The sequence below is a fragment of the Typopeltis vanoorti genome, chromosome 1, assembly GCF_054136105.1.
Source record: "Typopeltis vanoorti isolate ZY-2024b chromosome 1, IOZ_Tvanoo_1.0, whole genome shotgun sequence".
NCBI lineage: Eukaryota > Metazoa > Arthropoda > Arachnida > Uropygi > Thelyphonidae > Typopeltis > Typopeltis vanoorti.
The window spans coordinates 26,494,314-26,508,602 of NC_143549.1; the positions used below are offsets into that span (position 1 = coordinate 26,494,314).

Consider the following 14,289-nt stretch of genomic DNA (forward strand, 5'->3'; position numbering starts at 1 on the left):
TGCTAGTTGCCAAACAACCAATGAGATTCAAACGAGACGAGAACTAAACGAAAAAATGCTTAAACAATTAATGAAATTTAAATACTTAGAAATAATTGTAAATAGTGAAAATATAACACAGAATGAATGAACAATCCTTGAAGGTTGATAAAATATCAGGATGTTTAAATTCAACTATATATACTCTGAAATAGCATCAATAATTCCCCCACTTAGTACTAAGCTCGTTGGAACAAGTGCAGCTTAAGTGGACCTTGACACCCATAAAACAAATTTCTCCTTCATCCCTGCAACTGCTGTACTATGAGACAATCTTCCCCCTGATGCATTTCCCAAGGAATACAGTATACAGACTTTTAAATCAAATGTGAACAAGTATCTTCTTTCCCAATCCACCACCCATACACGGTACTAATGTATTATAGGTTGATCAACCAACCTCTCGTGTATGGACTCAACATAAAAAAAAATGAGAAAATAAAGATCTAAACAAAAGAAGCAAAAGTAAGAATATACAAATCAGTACTCCCCAATATTGACGTATGCATGTGAACAAGAATAGAACCATTGAAGATACAACAGATAAATACAACATGCGAAATGAAAATATTAAGAAAAATATTTAAAAAAAATTGGTAGAGTAAAAAATGAAATTTACGAAGAATGTCAATTACAACATTTAAACGAATGGATAAAAAAAGAGGTAGAAACGAGCAAACATATTAATAGGATGGACCCAGAAAGAACAATTAAAGTAACAAGAGGCTGGAAACCAAATATAAAAAGACCACTCGGTAGGAAAACGATGAACAGACTTCCTGCATTGAAGTACTATAGACGCATCCAGCTGAAGCTTAATTTTCATAAGAGCCATTCAGTTCACCTGACCGCTACCATCCCGCAACTGAAGTTTATAAACACGCGCGAGTAGCTGCTGGCCAATATCTGTTCTGCTTCAAGCAACATACGCATCCAATTTCTCATCATCATTTTATTTTATCTACTAGTCTACTTCACACTCAAAAGTATTAGAACTTCCAGTTCTTAAAAGCATATTAGTAGTCAGTTTTTGATGTGTAGTGTTTCGAAATTGTATAATTTTAACAAAAATAGTCCGACTGAAATCAATATCGAGATGACACAAAGTTTAGAAGATATACTAAAGAAGATATCTCTCTTGCATAGGAATGATATAGGAAAGTTTACGTATTTAAATTTTTCTCTTAAACTGGTTGAACGTATCCAGATCTAGGTTTGATATGCATTAAGACTACGAAGCTGTGGTCTCCTACGGTGGCGGCAGGATTCTTCTTCTCGGACATTTTGTTTTTAATCCTGTGAGATAAACAAGCAAAACACTCAAATGTTGGCGATAAATAGTGGACTGCGGAAGTATGTAAAATGTGCCAACCTTGAGAAAAATTAATCTGAAACATTAGCACGTACACACATGAAGGACATGTTGCTTGTATTACGACCTTTCACATCTTATCACCTGTGATGAAGAGTTCGCATTGCAACAAAATAATTTGTTTGTCATTATCTGATGTACTAGTTTTAATGGGTTTTTTTCAGTTTACTGAGAGCAGAGATGAAATTAAATGCCTGCAATTACTGACTCATTTGGGGGGGGGGAGCGTTAGAAGTTCATTCGCGACTGAGAATATGTTCTTTCTGAGAAGTTTTTGTTACTTTTTTTTTTTTAAATCTTGCTTCAGTATGAGTAAGTGGGTGTTGTAGGAAGTCATTAGTTAGAGGATGTTGAACTGGACGTTCATCCACTGGAACTCTAATTGCTTCTCTCGAGCCGTCCTTGTTTCACCGACTGCATTTTCACTTCAAATTCGAGTTATGGTTTCAGAAGTGCACACTCAACGTCCAATCTCTGCATCGGTCATTTAAAGTTATCTTACTCGCTATGAACTGGAAAGTTGAGTGAAAGTGCTGGGATAATATAACAACATCTGCTTTTGATCGCTTCTCAGTTAAAGAGCAGCGATACCAAAATAATAGTAAAACGTATTCATCACCTTTCTCTTTTAACATAAAATTTTATTCTGTTGTTTGTGAGAACCTCCGTAACTCAGTCGGTATAGATGATATCCTTTGTTTGGAAAGATCTAGTTTCGAATAAAGATTCTTCCCGTATAAGAACTTTTATCAGAGCTTTTCAACTGAAGGTGATGCCAATCTCATACGGAGGTGGAAGGGTTTTCTATCTCTCCCGGAAACTCCGGTTTTTCGTCCCGCAAGCATACCAGTAGAACACACACAAAAGAATACTTATATGCATATGGCTAAACTTATCCTAGAATTATGGTTACAAAATTCAAGGATAATTGGAAGTTCGTGCGCACTTAAGTGCGTGTTAGAGCCACTGATGATGACGATGATATTGTTTGTAACTTCTTTCAAGCGTGTAATAGAAATCTTCTTCTTCTTCTCTTCCGTCTAAGACCGGTTGAGTCCTCTCTTGAGCAGGATCTTCCAGTCTTCTCTATTCCTTGCTGTTCGAGAAAGTTCCTTATATGTTCTGCATCCCAAAATGTTCTTTATTAATTTCAGCCAGGTAGTTCTTGGTCTTCCTGGTCTTCTTTTTTCAGTTGGAAAAGTATTGATTAGGACGTTAGGAAGTCTGTCTGCGTCCATGTGTACAGTGTGGCCAAAACATCTCAGTTGTTGTTTTCTAATTTTTTTCTATTATTATCTTTTTATACAATAATTCTTGTCTGACTATGCTGTTTGTTTTCTTTCCTATCCAACTTGTGCTATTTATTTTTCTTAAGCATTTCATTTCAAATGCCAGCAATTTTTTCTCCCTCTTTTCTTAACTGTCCACGCTTCTGCTCCGTAGATATGACTCTTGGTATAATTATTGATTCATATAATTTGATTTTGGCTTGCTTAGATATCTTGTTTGTTTTTCAGATTTTCTGTAATTTTCCCATGGTGGTCCATCCTATCACTATTCTGTTTTTGATTGTTTTGAGTTCATCCATTGTTTTTGTTAGTTTTTATCCAAGATATATGAGGTTGTCTTCTTGTTCTATTTGTTCTCCATTTAGGGTGACTGAGATGATAGTTCTGTTCCTCCCTATTTTCATCACTTTTGTCTTTTGTATATTTATTGTCATGTCATATGTTTTACAGGTTTCATTTAGCTTGTTTATCAACCTTTGTAGTTCATTTGGGGTTCTTGCCATAAGGACGAGATCATCCGCATATTTGATATTGTTTATGTTTAAACCGTTGAGATTGATCCCAGGCACATTGTCTATTGCCTTCTTTACAATTCTTCTAGATATATGTTGAATAGGCATGGGGCTAATAGGCATCCTGCATTACTCCTTTTTGGATCTCTATGGGTTCTGCTGTTGTGAGTGTGTCCTTTTAATTATTGCATTTGTCTTAGAGTAATATTTTATCGGAAACTGTATTATATATTTGTCTATTGCTTTTTCTAGTAGAACTTTAAGAAGGATTTCTGTTGATGCTATCGAAAGCTTGTTTAAAGTTCACAAAACAACAATATAGTTCTTTATGGTCTCCACAGCTGAGCTCTGCTAGTTGGTGCAATGTAAAAACCTGGTCTATTGTTGAATAGTTTCCTCGAAAACCAGCTTGTTCTATGCCTATCAGTTCTTCGTAGGTGTTTTTTAATCTATGTTGTATAATTCTTACGAATATTTTATAGGTGTGGGAGAGTAAATTGATTGGTCTGTAATTTCTGCAGTCTCTTTTGTCTCCTTTCTTGTATTAGGATGATATTTCCAGTTCTCCAGTTATCTGGGATCTCTCCTGTTTGTAGTATTTTATTGAATAGGGTTGTTAAATATTCTGTTGATGTGCTGCCTCCATATGACCACAGTTCAGTAGGGATAGTATCAGTGCCTGGTGCTTTATTGTTTTTCATCTGTTTTACTGCGTATCTAACTTCCTCTTGTAAAATGTTTGGGTGGTTGTTGTTTTCTTCTATTTGTTTTCTTTTTATTTGTTTTCTTGGCATTGTAGCTTTGTTTCCTTGTCGAAAGATAGTCTTAAAACGGTTTGACCAGATTTTTCTTATATATTCAATATTTCCGGTTTCAGTCATCTTGTTGTTTATCATTGTTACTGCTTTTGCTAAGAATTCCTTTGTAATTTCTCTTATAGTGTCATGGAGGACTTTTAGTTGGTATGCTTCTTGGCATTTCGTAGCTTTTTTCTTCTAACCATTTTTCTTTGGCTTTTTTTTTTTGCATAGATTGTCAACTTTATTTTTTAGTGCTCTGTATTTTTCTCTATTGTCTTCATTGTTTTGTTGGTTTACAAGCATCTTGGCCTCTCTTTTCTCCTCTATTGTAGCAACGATTTCTTGGGTTATCCACTGTTTGTTTATTTTGGGTTTGGAACCTAGAGTGTCTTTTGCAATTGATAACACTGTTTCTTTTCCTTCTTCCCAGTATTTTCCGCTGTTCTGGAAGATGGAGGGTTTTAATTTCAAGGACATCTGTTCTAAAAATCGACTTCTGCTTGAGCTATCTTTTAGTTTTGATAGGTTGATGTTTTCTTCTTTTCTGATATTGTTTTTCTTGTTGAATTTTATCTTCTCTTAATATTTCGTGGTCAGTGTCGAAATCAAAGCTTTTTAACGTTCGTACATTATTTACTGATCTTTTCCATTGTTTGTTCATGATGATATAGTCTATGCAGTTCTTTATATTACCATCTGGGGATGTCCATGTATATTTATTATTAGGGCGTTGATAGAACAATGTGTTTGCAATCATTAGATCGTTTGCTTTACAGAAGTGGAGTGGAGTAATTGTTCTCCTCTGTCATTAAGCTATCCAACTTTCCCCATCACATCTTTTTTTTTGTCTGCTGTGAACTGTCCTATTTTAGCTTTAAAATCTCCCATCACTATCATGAGTTCTCTATTTTTGGAATTATCTATTTCCTGATGTAGTTCTTCATAGAAATTTTCTATTTCTTCCTCTGAATGGCTACTGTCGGTGCATATATTTGGATTATTTTAATTGTTTGACCTTTTTCTTTTGCTTGAAGTTTGGCTGTGATTATTCTAGGAGAAAATGGTTTTATTTCAATTACTGAATGTGTAGTTTCTTCTCATTTAATAATGCAACTCCTTCTCTGTGTATATTATATTTTCTTCCTGAGAAGTATAGTCTTCCTTCTGGTAAATCCATGAATCCATCTCCGCACCAATGTGTCTCTGATAAACCTAAAATACTCCATTTCAGTTTTTAAATTTTCCTGGACTGATTGCAATTTTCCAGGTCGGTATAATGATCTTATGTTGAGGGTGGCCACGTGTTTCATGTCCTTGGCTGACCACATTGCTGATTTCTCACCTACTCTATGTGGTCTTGGAGTATGCGCATCGGCTGTCCCGTACGCAGTAACACTATCTCGGTTTGTAGACTTTCTCCGGCTCATGGCATAATAATGTAGTCAGCTTGCCATGCCTTTGGTGCATCCTTTGGTCCACGTCTCTTTATTCTTTATTCAGAGCGACCCATTTGGGTCGCTCTGAATAAAAAATAAAGAGTTTCCCCCATCCGCCACCCTGGGGACGCGCCTGGTAGGAGTGTGGTCTCCCCCAAGATAATAGAAATATGGCTCGTGAAATGAAAGAATACTCCAATAATTAGCTTAGTGCGAATTGGAGAAAAATTCGCAAATTCCAAAATTTGCGAATTTGCGAATTTCCAAATTTATCAGAACTTTGGAGAAATTCCAAAGTTCTGATAAACACCTAGAATAAAAATGATATTAAAGCAACTGATATAACCACAAGGAAGAACATACAAGGATATAATAATAAAGGTAGTTACCTTCATAACTCTGCTACTAGTATCTTCTAGTATCTTCTTTCTTATGTTTATATCAGTTGCTTTAACATCATTTTTGTTCTAAGTGTCTATCATTACTCTGAAAAAGAACTTTCCACCCCCCCCTCGTATTAACGTTCAGCAAAACAAAAATCTGTATTATCTTGGTAATGATACAATTTTTTAACTAGTTTTAGATGCCAACCGCAAAATGCGTATCTCCTATTTCATTTTCCCCTTCCGTATGCATAGCTCAATTCTTCCCCCCCCCCGTCCAGATTTGGTATATCTAGTCTATTTAGTATATCTTCTAAACTTTTTGGCATCTCGATATTGATTTCAGTCGGACTATTTTTGTTATAATTATACAATTTCGAAACAGTAGAAAATTATGTTACTGGGGACAAACTGCTTACACTGCAGAAGTCCAGAATGGCTGTAGGTTCTGTTGCTGCCTTAACGAATGGCATCACAGAATCATTTCGAAAATGAGAGATTCAACTTCTGAAGATTGCTTGTGATCACTGTCCTACTTGTTAGTAATTTGATATTAATCTGAAGATGAGAAAGATCGCTGCTAATTGATTAGAAAAATTAATTACTCTGAAAAAAGTTTGTTTGCATTAATTTTTGGCATTAGTTAGTGAGGAGGGGATTTCTTAATCGCCTTTGTAATTAATTTGCCACATTAAATCAAAAACGTTTGTGCATTGAGATTTGACAGCACAAAATAAATCCTCATTCTTGGTAGATGGGCATCAGGATAAGTTTGAGATTCTTGCATTTTCAAACTCATGTTCCACTAGTGTTTACGAAACACTGTTAGATGGGGCTGCCTTTATTGTCCCTCTCGAATCCTAATTTCATTCATTTATAAAAAAATCGTCAGTCCACGAGTTGAGTTTATTTTTTAGAAAAACATTGACGTCTCGTTAATATAGAGAAAACATTAATGTTTTCCTAAAAAATAAAGTTTACGGAAAGAATAGACATACTGCCAAGCAGATGTCTAGGCTTTCTATTTGCTTTGGGATTAAGGATTTGTATCCGACATATACAAATACACACAACTGTTCATTGATGTGCGAGCATGCTTACACGTGAAACATTCAGCAATGATAATAATTCATGTGTGATGACAGACTACTAGGAGTTATCTGCCATCACATGCCAACTCCATAAATTTCATCATATTTGCTTTGTTTCGAGAAGTGTTACGTATTTCTGGCCTATCTCATATTATTAAACGCTGTTTCGATCTCATTTTAAAACCTTTTAAAAGCTAATGTCATATTCTTTTTCATTCTTTTTGTAGCATTTCTTTGGCGATTTTTCAAATTTAACAGGAACGATGAAAACATCTACACCTGTGATGAAAATTTTTCTAGTATCTAAATTATCCTCTTTGGTAACTGTAAACAACTCAGTTGATTCCGTGGATGTCCATATTCCATAGATACGGCAAAACCATTGATGAGCATGGCCATGATCCGTACCATTGACTTCTCGAATTATGACGTTCACTGCTGAATATATACTTCATTATATATATATATATATATATATATATATATATATATATATATATATATATATATATATATATATATATATATATATATAATGAATATATATATATATAGAATGAAATATATATTGAAATATATATATATATAGAATGAAATATATATTGAAATATATATATATATAGAATGAAATATATATTGAAATATATATATATATAGAATGAAATATATTATGAATTTATATGGAATCTATGGAGTCATTATAGAAGGCCCAATTTAACGGCATAATAATTATGTGGGCGCTTTTTAAACTCATTCCATATTAAACTCATCTCACATCTTGAAGTCTTTATCACTTGATCATATCATTTATGAGTTCCTTCCCTGTTGGTTTGTATAGAAATCTCAAATCAGCTTTGATCGATAGATTTACCTAATAATTTTCCAAGACAAGAAATCTTATGGAATGGTATTCATCTGCTGCCATTCTTTCTTTGTTCTTATAACAGCATTATTGTTATGAAGTCTTCAGTGTCTCTCGTAGCTCATAAAATATAGCAGTTGGCTGTATGATAGATGATAAAGGAATTCAGACTTCAAAAGGAATGAAATGCGTCATCAAGAAAGCAGTAATCATTATTTTCTTCTTCATGACTTTTGATATTTTATAACGTTAGAAAAGTTGCCAGGTTATCACCAAGAAACTTTTGTTTCTAAAATGTATTTTTTTTCTCTTTAGATAATTAAATATTGCACTAAAATAGAGTTTCGCTCAATATTTCTCTGAAAAAAAAGTTATTTATTTGTATATCTATTTTCAGGCCAGCCCATGGAGGACGTTACTGTATAGGGATGAGAATTCGTTATCGTTCTTGCAATACACAGGTTAGTATATTTATATAGAAAGTCTTTATTTGATATCTATGCATACATATGCAGCATATTTATATTCCGTGAATTCTTTAAGCATCGAACCCCCTCAATGAGCTTAATTCAGAAACAGATGATGATAGGTTGGATAATTTATACAATGTTGTCCAGAAGTAATGTATTCTCCATTCATATAAAGTACATTCATTAATTAGCTGCGTCTGCGTACAAGTTTAATATATATATAATATTGTGTATAAATAATATATAATATTGTACGATCATATGTCTGAGCCTTTTATATAATTAAGTTTATTTATTTTTTCCATTCAGTGACAAGTAGGACAGTAATAATCGCTTGTCACGTGTATTACTTGGTTTACAACGTATGATTAATTACAAAAATGTTATATATGGATTTAGATGCAGTCCATCCACATTGTACAAATCCTTCTTTCCATCAAACAGAGACCACAGATCCACAAATCATACATCATTCCTTTTGCACAATCTACGTATAGCCTCATTGGCTATCAATGCCCTCCTCCTCAGTGCGCCTCTATCATAGCATGGTAAGAGACTCATTTTCATCTTCTCGCTCTTCAGTTTTGCCACTTCTAACAACTCCTTTACATCCTCCTTCATATAAAAGTTCTCGCCTCAAATCATCAATATTACTCACAGAAACTCACTAACGAGTCATCGTTTTCTATTATAACGTTTTCATTGCGGATATCGCATTAGAAGTATCAATATCAAGAAATCATCATGCTGCTACCGCTATTTAGAACAATTCATAATTCTCAGCCGAAATTCACTAAGTTTGGAGCGAAATTTCATGCATTCATCATTTTCTAACAAGCATGTAGCAGCCAGACATTCAGACCCTGTTAACATTCAACAAATCAAAATATTATGCCTATGTTGGATTACCTCAGATCAATATATTCTTGAACACTTTCATCTGGAAAAGATTTTGTTTATATTGTGCTTAGTAATTATTTTCGTGTAACGAAGTGTACACCTTCTGATGTTTTACATTTATTATTCATTTTAACTTTGTGTTGAAATAGATAAAATGATATTATTTAAGGAAAATTAACTTCTTCTTTTAAAAACTAAGAACATGTAGCATTTTGTTAATACGTAGGAGAGTCTAATAAAGAGTTTTAAGAGACAGTTTCTCTGGATCTGTAAATTCTTGATCGAAATGATAGAAAATGTTCATGTTGACATGCTTAATTTGAAATATTATATTTCAGTTCATTTTTTCAATGAATTCATATGAATAATATTTGACATTTGAAGATTTGGATTCCCGTTCAGACTTCACATGGCATTAGTTATTTTGCAAAAACTGCATTTGCAAAAGTACTGAAGTTCACTGAGTGAAAGATCGGAGAATTATGTAAACATATCACGCGGTCATGATACCTATTGGACAGAGGTCATTACACTCGTTGGCAAGTGTGCATTATTTTAAGTATCATTATATAAAAATTCAACTATGATGGTATATAGTCTACGAAAACTTTGTCGCTTTTTAACTGATACCAACGACAAGATTCGCGAAGTTGGCTTGTTTCAGAATGCTGTTTTATTCTCCTATTTTCTTGAACACCTTTCTATCCTTCTTTAGAATATGAAACAGCTGTACAGGCTGGAGTGATGCACTCTGTTTTTCTTTTCGAAGTAGTTTTCAGTTTTTACTCTTGTAGTTCCATTTGAAGATCTGTAGAATGAACTTTAGGATATACTTAAGAGGGAAGACTTTTCCAAATGATAACAGTAGAAGGAAATGAAAGAAGAGGATGAAATATTCGTTCTGGTTTAGAGTTGAACTGTGGAAAAATGTTAAACAGCTGCACGTCTTAAAATATTTTTAAGATGCTTTTATATTCATAGGTAATTTCTTCACTGCAGCATAGTATCACCTTTGGGTGTAGATTACTACAATAATCTGTCCTTTTGGTCTAATACAGAATAGAATAATTAGAGCTATCTGATTTCTTCGCGTTTCAACTGTTGACCTTTGCTATCTTCAAGATTTTGCCATTATAGAAACTATCTTTATAGTTGTGTAATAATACTGTTTGTATATAATGTGGATTATGGTTTACGCTGTGGTTGGAACTTGTTTGTTTTCTTCCGCTCACTGTCAAAAGCGGTTTTTAATCGTAGTATCAATAGTGAATATTATAGTCAACAGTGTTGATCCCGCCAAGATATCAAAGCATTCAGTGCAAAAATTAATATGTATATTTTGTGTACAATTGTATTTTCAGTTGAATTAAAATATAACTTCTCACTTCAAAAAATAATAATTTTAGAAGCTTTAGAGCCTCTGCTACTAATGGCTCACGCAAAAGGTTAAGCAACTTTGACCGCAGTTAGTAGTTGGAAGGGAATCAATCGCTGTTAGTACACTCTCCCTCGATGAGTCTTTGGACTCCTTGGGGGTGTCAAATAATAATAATAAAGTATGTTATGCACTTTTTTTTTATCACTGGCTCCGGCTCAGGACTGCCCATCGTGACATGCTCATTTGCTTCCCTGGAGGGAGCATTGATAGCACTACAGTGGAACATCTAAGTACAAAAGAGATAAAACGGAGTTGAGCAAAATTTACGAAAATATGCAAAAGACAAGCATGACTGTTTGGACATAATGCAGAGTTTTTGCTTTTAGTCTTTTCTAATCAGTGTTCGTAATTTGTCTGCAGTTTATACGCAGTCAAAATGCCTGATTTCCTTCTTCTACGGCCTTGGCAAACGTCTGAAAAGCTAAGTAATGGTACAGGATGCACAGTTCCATACCAACCAGTGGCGTAGCTAGGGGAGGGGGGAGGTTCGTCCCGGGCAGCACTTTTCACGTGAGAGACAATTTTATTTTTCGACGATTCTTTTATTTATGTTAACTTAGTAATTTTTATTACTTAATTAATAATTAGTTTTTAACAACTATACTTACAACTAAAATAACTATTGTGTTTTAATTTATTTCCCTATAAGTCGTTTTGACATTTTGTAGTATTTTTGGTGTGTATTGAGAGGGGAGGCAAACTCAGGAACCATCCCGGGCGACAAAAGCTCTAGCTATGCCACTGATACCAACAAGCTTTTGCTTCAGTGATGCATTCAATGCGGATGTTTAGACTACAAGACTGAAAACAACAATTTAACGAAGAAAATGAAGCATAGAATTCATGATCATTTTAGCTTTCATATAATTCCAAACAACATGGATGAGATCGAATGCATGCAATTTGTGATCTAGAGGACAAGCATCTACAATGGTCATTGTTCAGCTCTTTGTTCACCAAAAGGAAAATCATTTGGAGCCGTGAACAAAATCTCCAAGGAAGATGGAAGAAAGAGGATTAAAAAAAAGTTCAAACATTAAAAAAAGATTAAAAAGATAAAAGAATATTTGGCGTTGAGGAAACTGGTAGAGATAGTAAATGATTTACTTGGAATGGTTTAGAGAAATTTTTTGCCAAAAACGGCAAGAAAGAGAAGAGTCAAAGTTTTTTTGACATTGCATATCAGAAAGGGAAAACAATATGGAAAAAAAAATATTTGAAAATAAAAAAATGTGACGTCACGAGAAAACAAATGCATAGTGCTCAAAGAAGCTGAAATTAAGACCTAGGAGGGAAAATCTAGCGTAGTGTGCAGATTGCGGATTGAAATGAACATTATTGATATCGGAATTAAGACCATGTATATTTGTGAAGTGAATATTGAAGACTTTGGGATGTTTGCTTTTATCCGTTTCATATCTGTTGTTTGAGTTGGAATCTGGAGAGACCTCGAGTATGCAGTAATGAAATTTTCCTAGTGATGTTCCAGATTTAATTCGAATTTTATGTTTTCTTCCAATTCATTATCGACCGTTTGCAGAATTGTGATTTATGTACATAAAATGAAAGTAAAAATAAGGTGTGGCAATCGAGTGACATTTCCATTAAGCTAACTATAAATTATTAACTTATCATCTGTGAAAGTTAAAAAAAAAAAAAAAAAGCCTACAACTTTTTCGCACATCACTTTGCATGCAATCAGTTTTTTGTCACAAAAATTGGTTTAATTTCTTATAGAGAAAACAAGTACAAAGTATGGAATACTCTTGTAAATAAATAATAAAAAATAGTAAAACCAGTTCTTCACAAGTTAATTTAATTTAACTTTTAAATAATGTTTCATACAAAATGAACTAGGGAAAAATACCGGATTTTGTATGATGTACAAAGAAATTAATGCTCGTAATCAGTTATGTTCAAACTTCAAACAAAATCTGTCATTTTCTGAACATTCGCTTTCACTACTAAATGCTGAATACATTTTTCGTGTATCGGATGTCCCAGAATTGCTTCTCATACTAACAAAAACCTTTTGTTGAAGTACTCATGATTTTTTTCTTATACTTCAGCCATTAATTTCTTGTGCTTCAGAAACGATTTCTGTTTTTTCTGACATTTGTTTTATGACTTATGCGTAATTGCAGCTCTTTGATATGGTTCTTTTTTTCTGAAACATTGAGCAGAGCCCCTAAATCAGCCCTGCATGGGATATTAGAACCTCCCTCTCTTCCTGTATAGCTTTTCCTATTGGTCGGACCTTGATCATTAAACATACCACTTTGACAAATACCTGGAATCTGTTCAGATATAGTTGGACCTTGTTGTTCACCTCAGTTACATCCTCGTGAAAGTGTCTGCTACCAATTTCCTAACTGGACATGACTTGTAATTCCCTCCCCCCACCACACACATACACACCAAAAAAAAAAAAAAAAAAAAGAAAAAGTCGACTCCGCTTCAGTTAATAATTATCTGCGTCTCCTATTCTGGCTTAAAGTTATTCACATTGAAGGTATCTTAGTTTTCGCCACATGTTGTTTTCTAGCACACAGGAATTCAATATTTCTAAACTTTCCTCCTTAAAAAGAAAGAATACCAGTAATTTTCTTATTTCATATTTTCTTTCAGTTTTTTATGTTTAATATGAACACTTTATTTACCACCCATATATGTTTATAAATACGAATTCTTTAACTGTCTTTTAGGAGTGTCCTATTGGATCAAGAGATATTCGTGATGAACAGTGCGCATCTTTCAACGGACAAACGCTAAACTTTCCTGGTCTACAGCAGAATGTCAAATGGATGCCCCAGTACTCGAGAAGTACGTATATCATTTTGTTGTCATGGTTACTAAGTCATCTGGTCATTTTCTTAGTACGTGAAATGAATGTTTACAAGACTCAGAGAGTTCTTAAGAGATCCACGCTAACAAATTGCATCCAGGTCCAAATTAGTCCTTCATTGGGAGAAACTCTTAGGAAGAATACTGATCATTCTAATTACACTGGCCAACAACAAAAAAATTTTTTTCTGCTGATTATGATCTGACACTTGTTTTTTACTAATTTGGGTGCGCTGATTTCAAATATCAAACCCATATTTCTCTACCACGTCAAGTTTTTCCTCTATGGCATTTTCTTTTTGCTAATTCGTATGTTTTTGATAGTTTTAAGGAGGCAGTACTATTTAGAGGATCAAAAAAAATTAATTTTTTAATATTATTTTCTGAAAGTATGTACTTTTAAAAATCTGTTCCTACCTTTTTATCAAGAAATTCGAAAAATTCCCGAAGATATAGCCTATTATTCAAAGCGGCGCACAGATCAGAATCGGAGCGCTCACCGCTCTCGCTTGTTAGCAAACGAATAAATGGGTAAGAACCTGCAACGGTACGTACTGGCGCTTTGAATGCGAGAGAGGCCGATAACCGACCTAATACATTTAGGTGATGAAAAGTAGGCGATGACAACTGCCTAAAACAAATGTGCTATATGCGTCATAGCGGACAAAGAACGATCGAAATCAGTCAATCGTTAATCGATCGTGAAAGTATGATGAGCGCTTATAACGTTTCAATAAAGTCTCTGTTTTTTTTTGTCTTGTTAATTGCATGTTAGTCGGCGATGAAGAAAATACATCATGTCTACTTACCGAAATTGTGTCAATAGTGTAGATTCCTTCTGCTACATTTGTGG

General features: G+C 33.9%; 1 protein-coding gene across 1 annotated transcript in view; it reads left to right on the forward strand.

Moving 5' to 3' along the window:
- The window catches only part of LOC150109852 (A disintegrin and metalloproteinase with thrombospondin motifs 9-like), a 605,150-nt gene that overhangs the window by 73,558 nt on the left and 517,303 nt on the right, over positions 1-14,289 (forward strand). The window contains exons 10-11 of the mRNA XM_090396355.1: positions 8,182-8,245; positions 13,298-13,415. Coding sequence (XP_090252481.1) covers positions 8,182-8,245; positions 13,298-13,415 — 182 coding nt within the window. The remainder of the gene's footprint in view (positions 1-8,181; positions 8,246-13,297; positions 13,416-14,289) is intronic.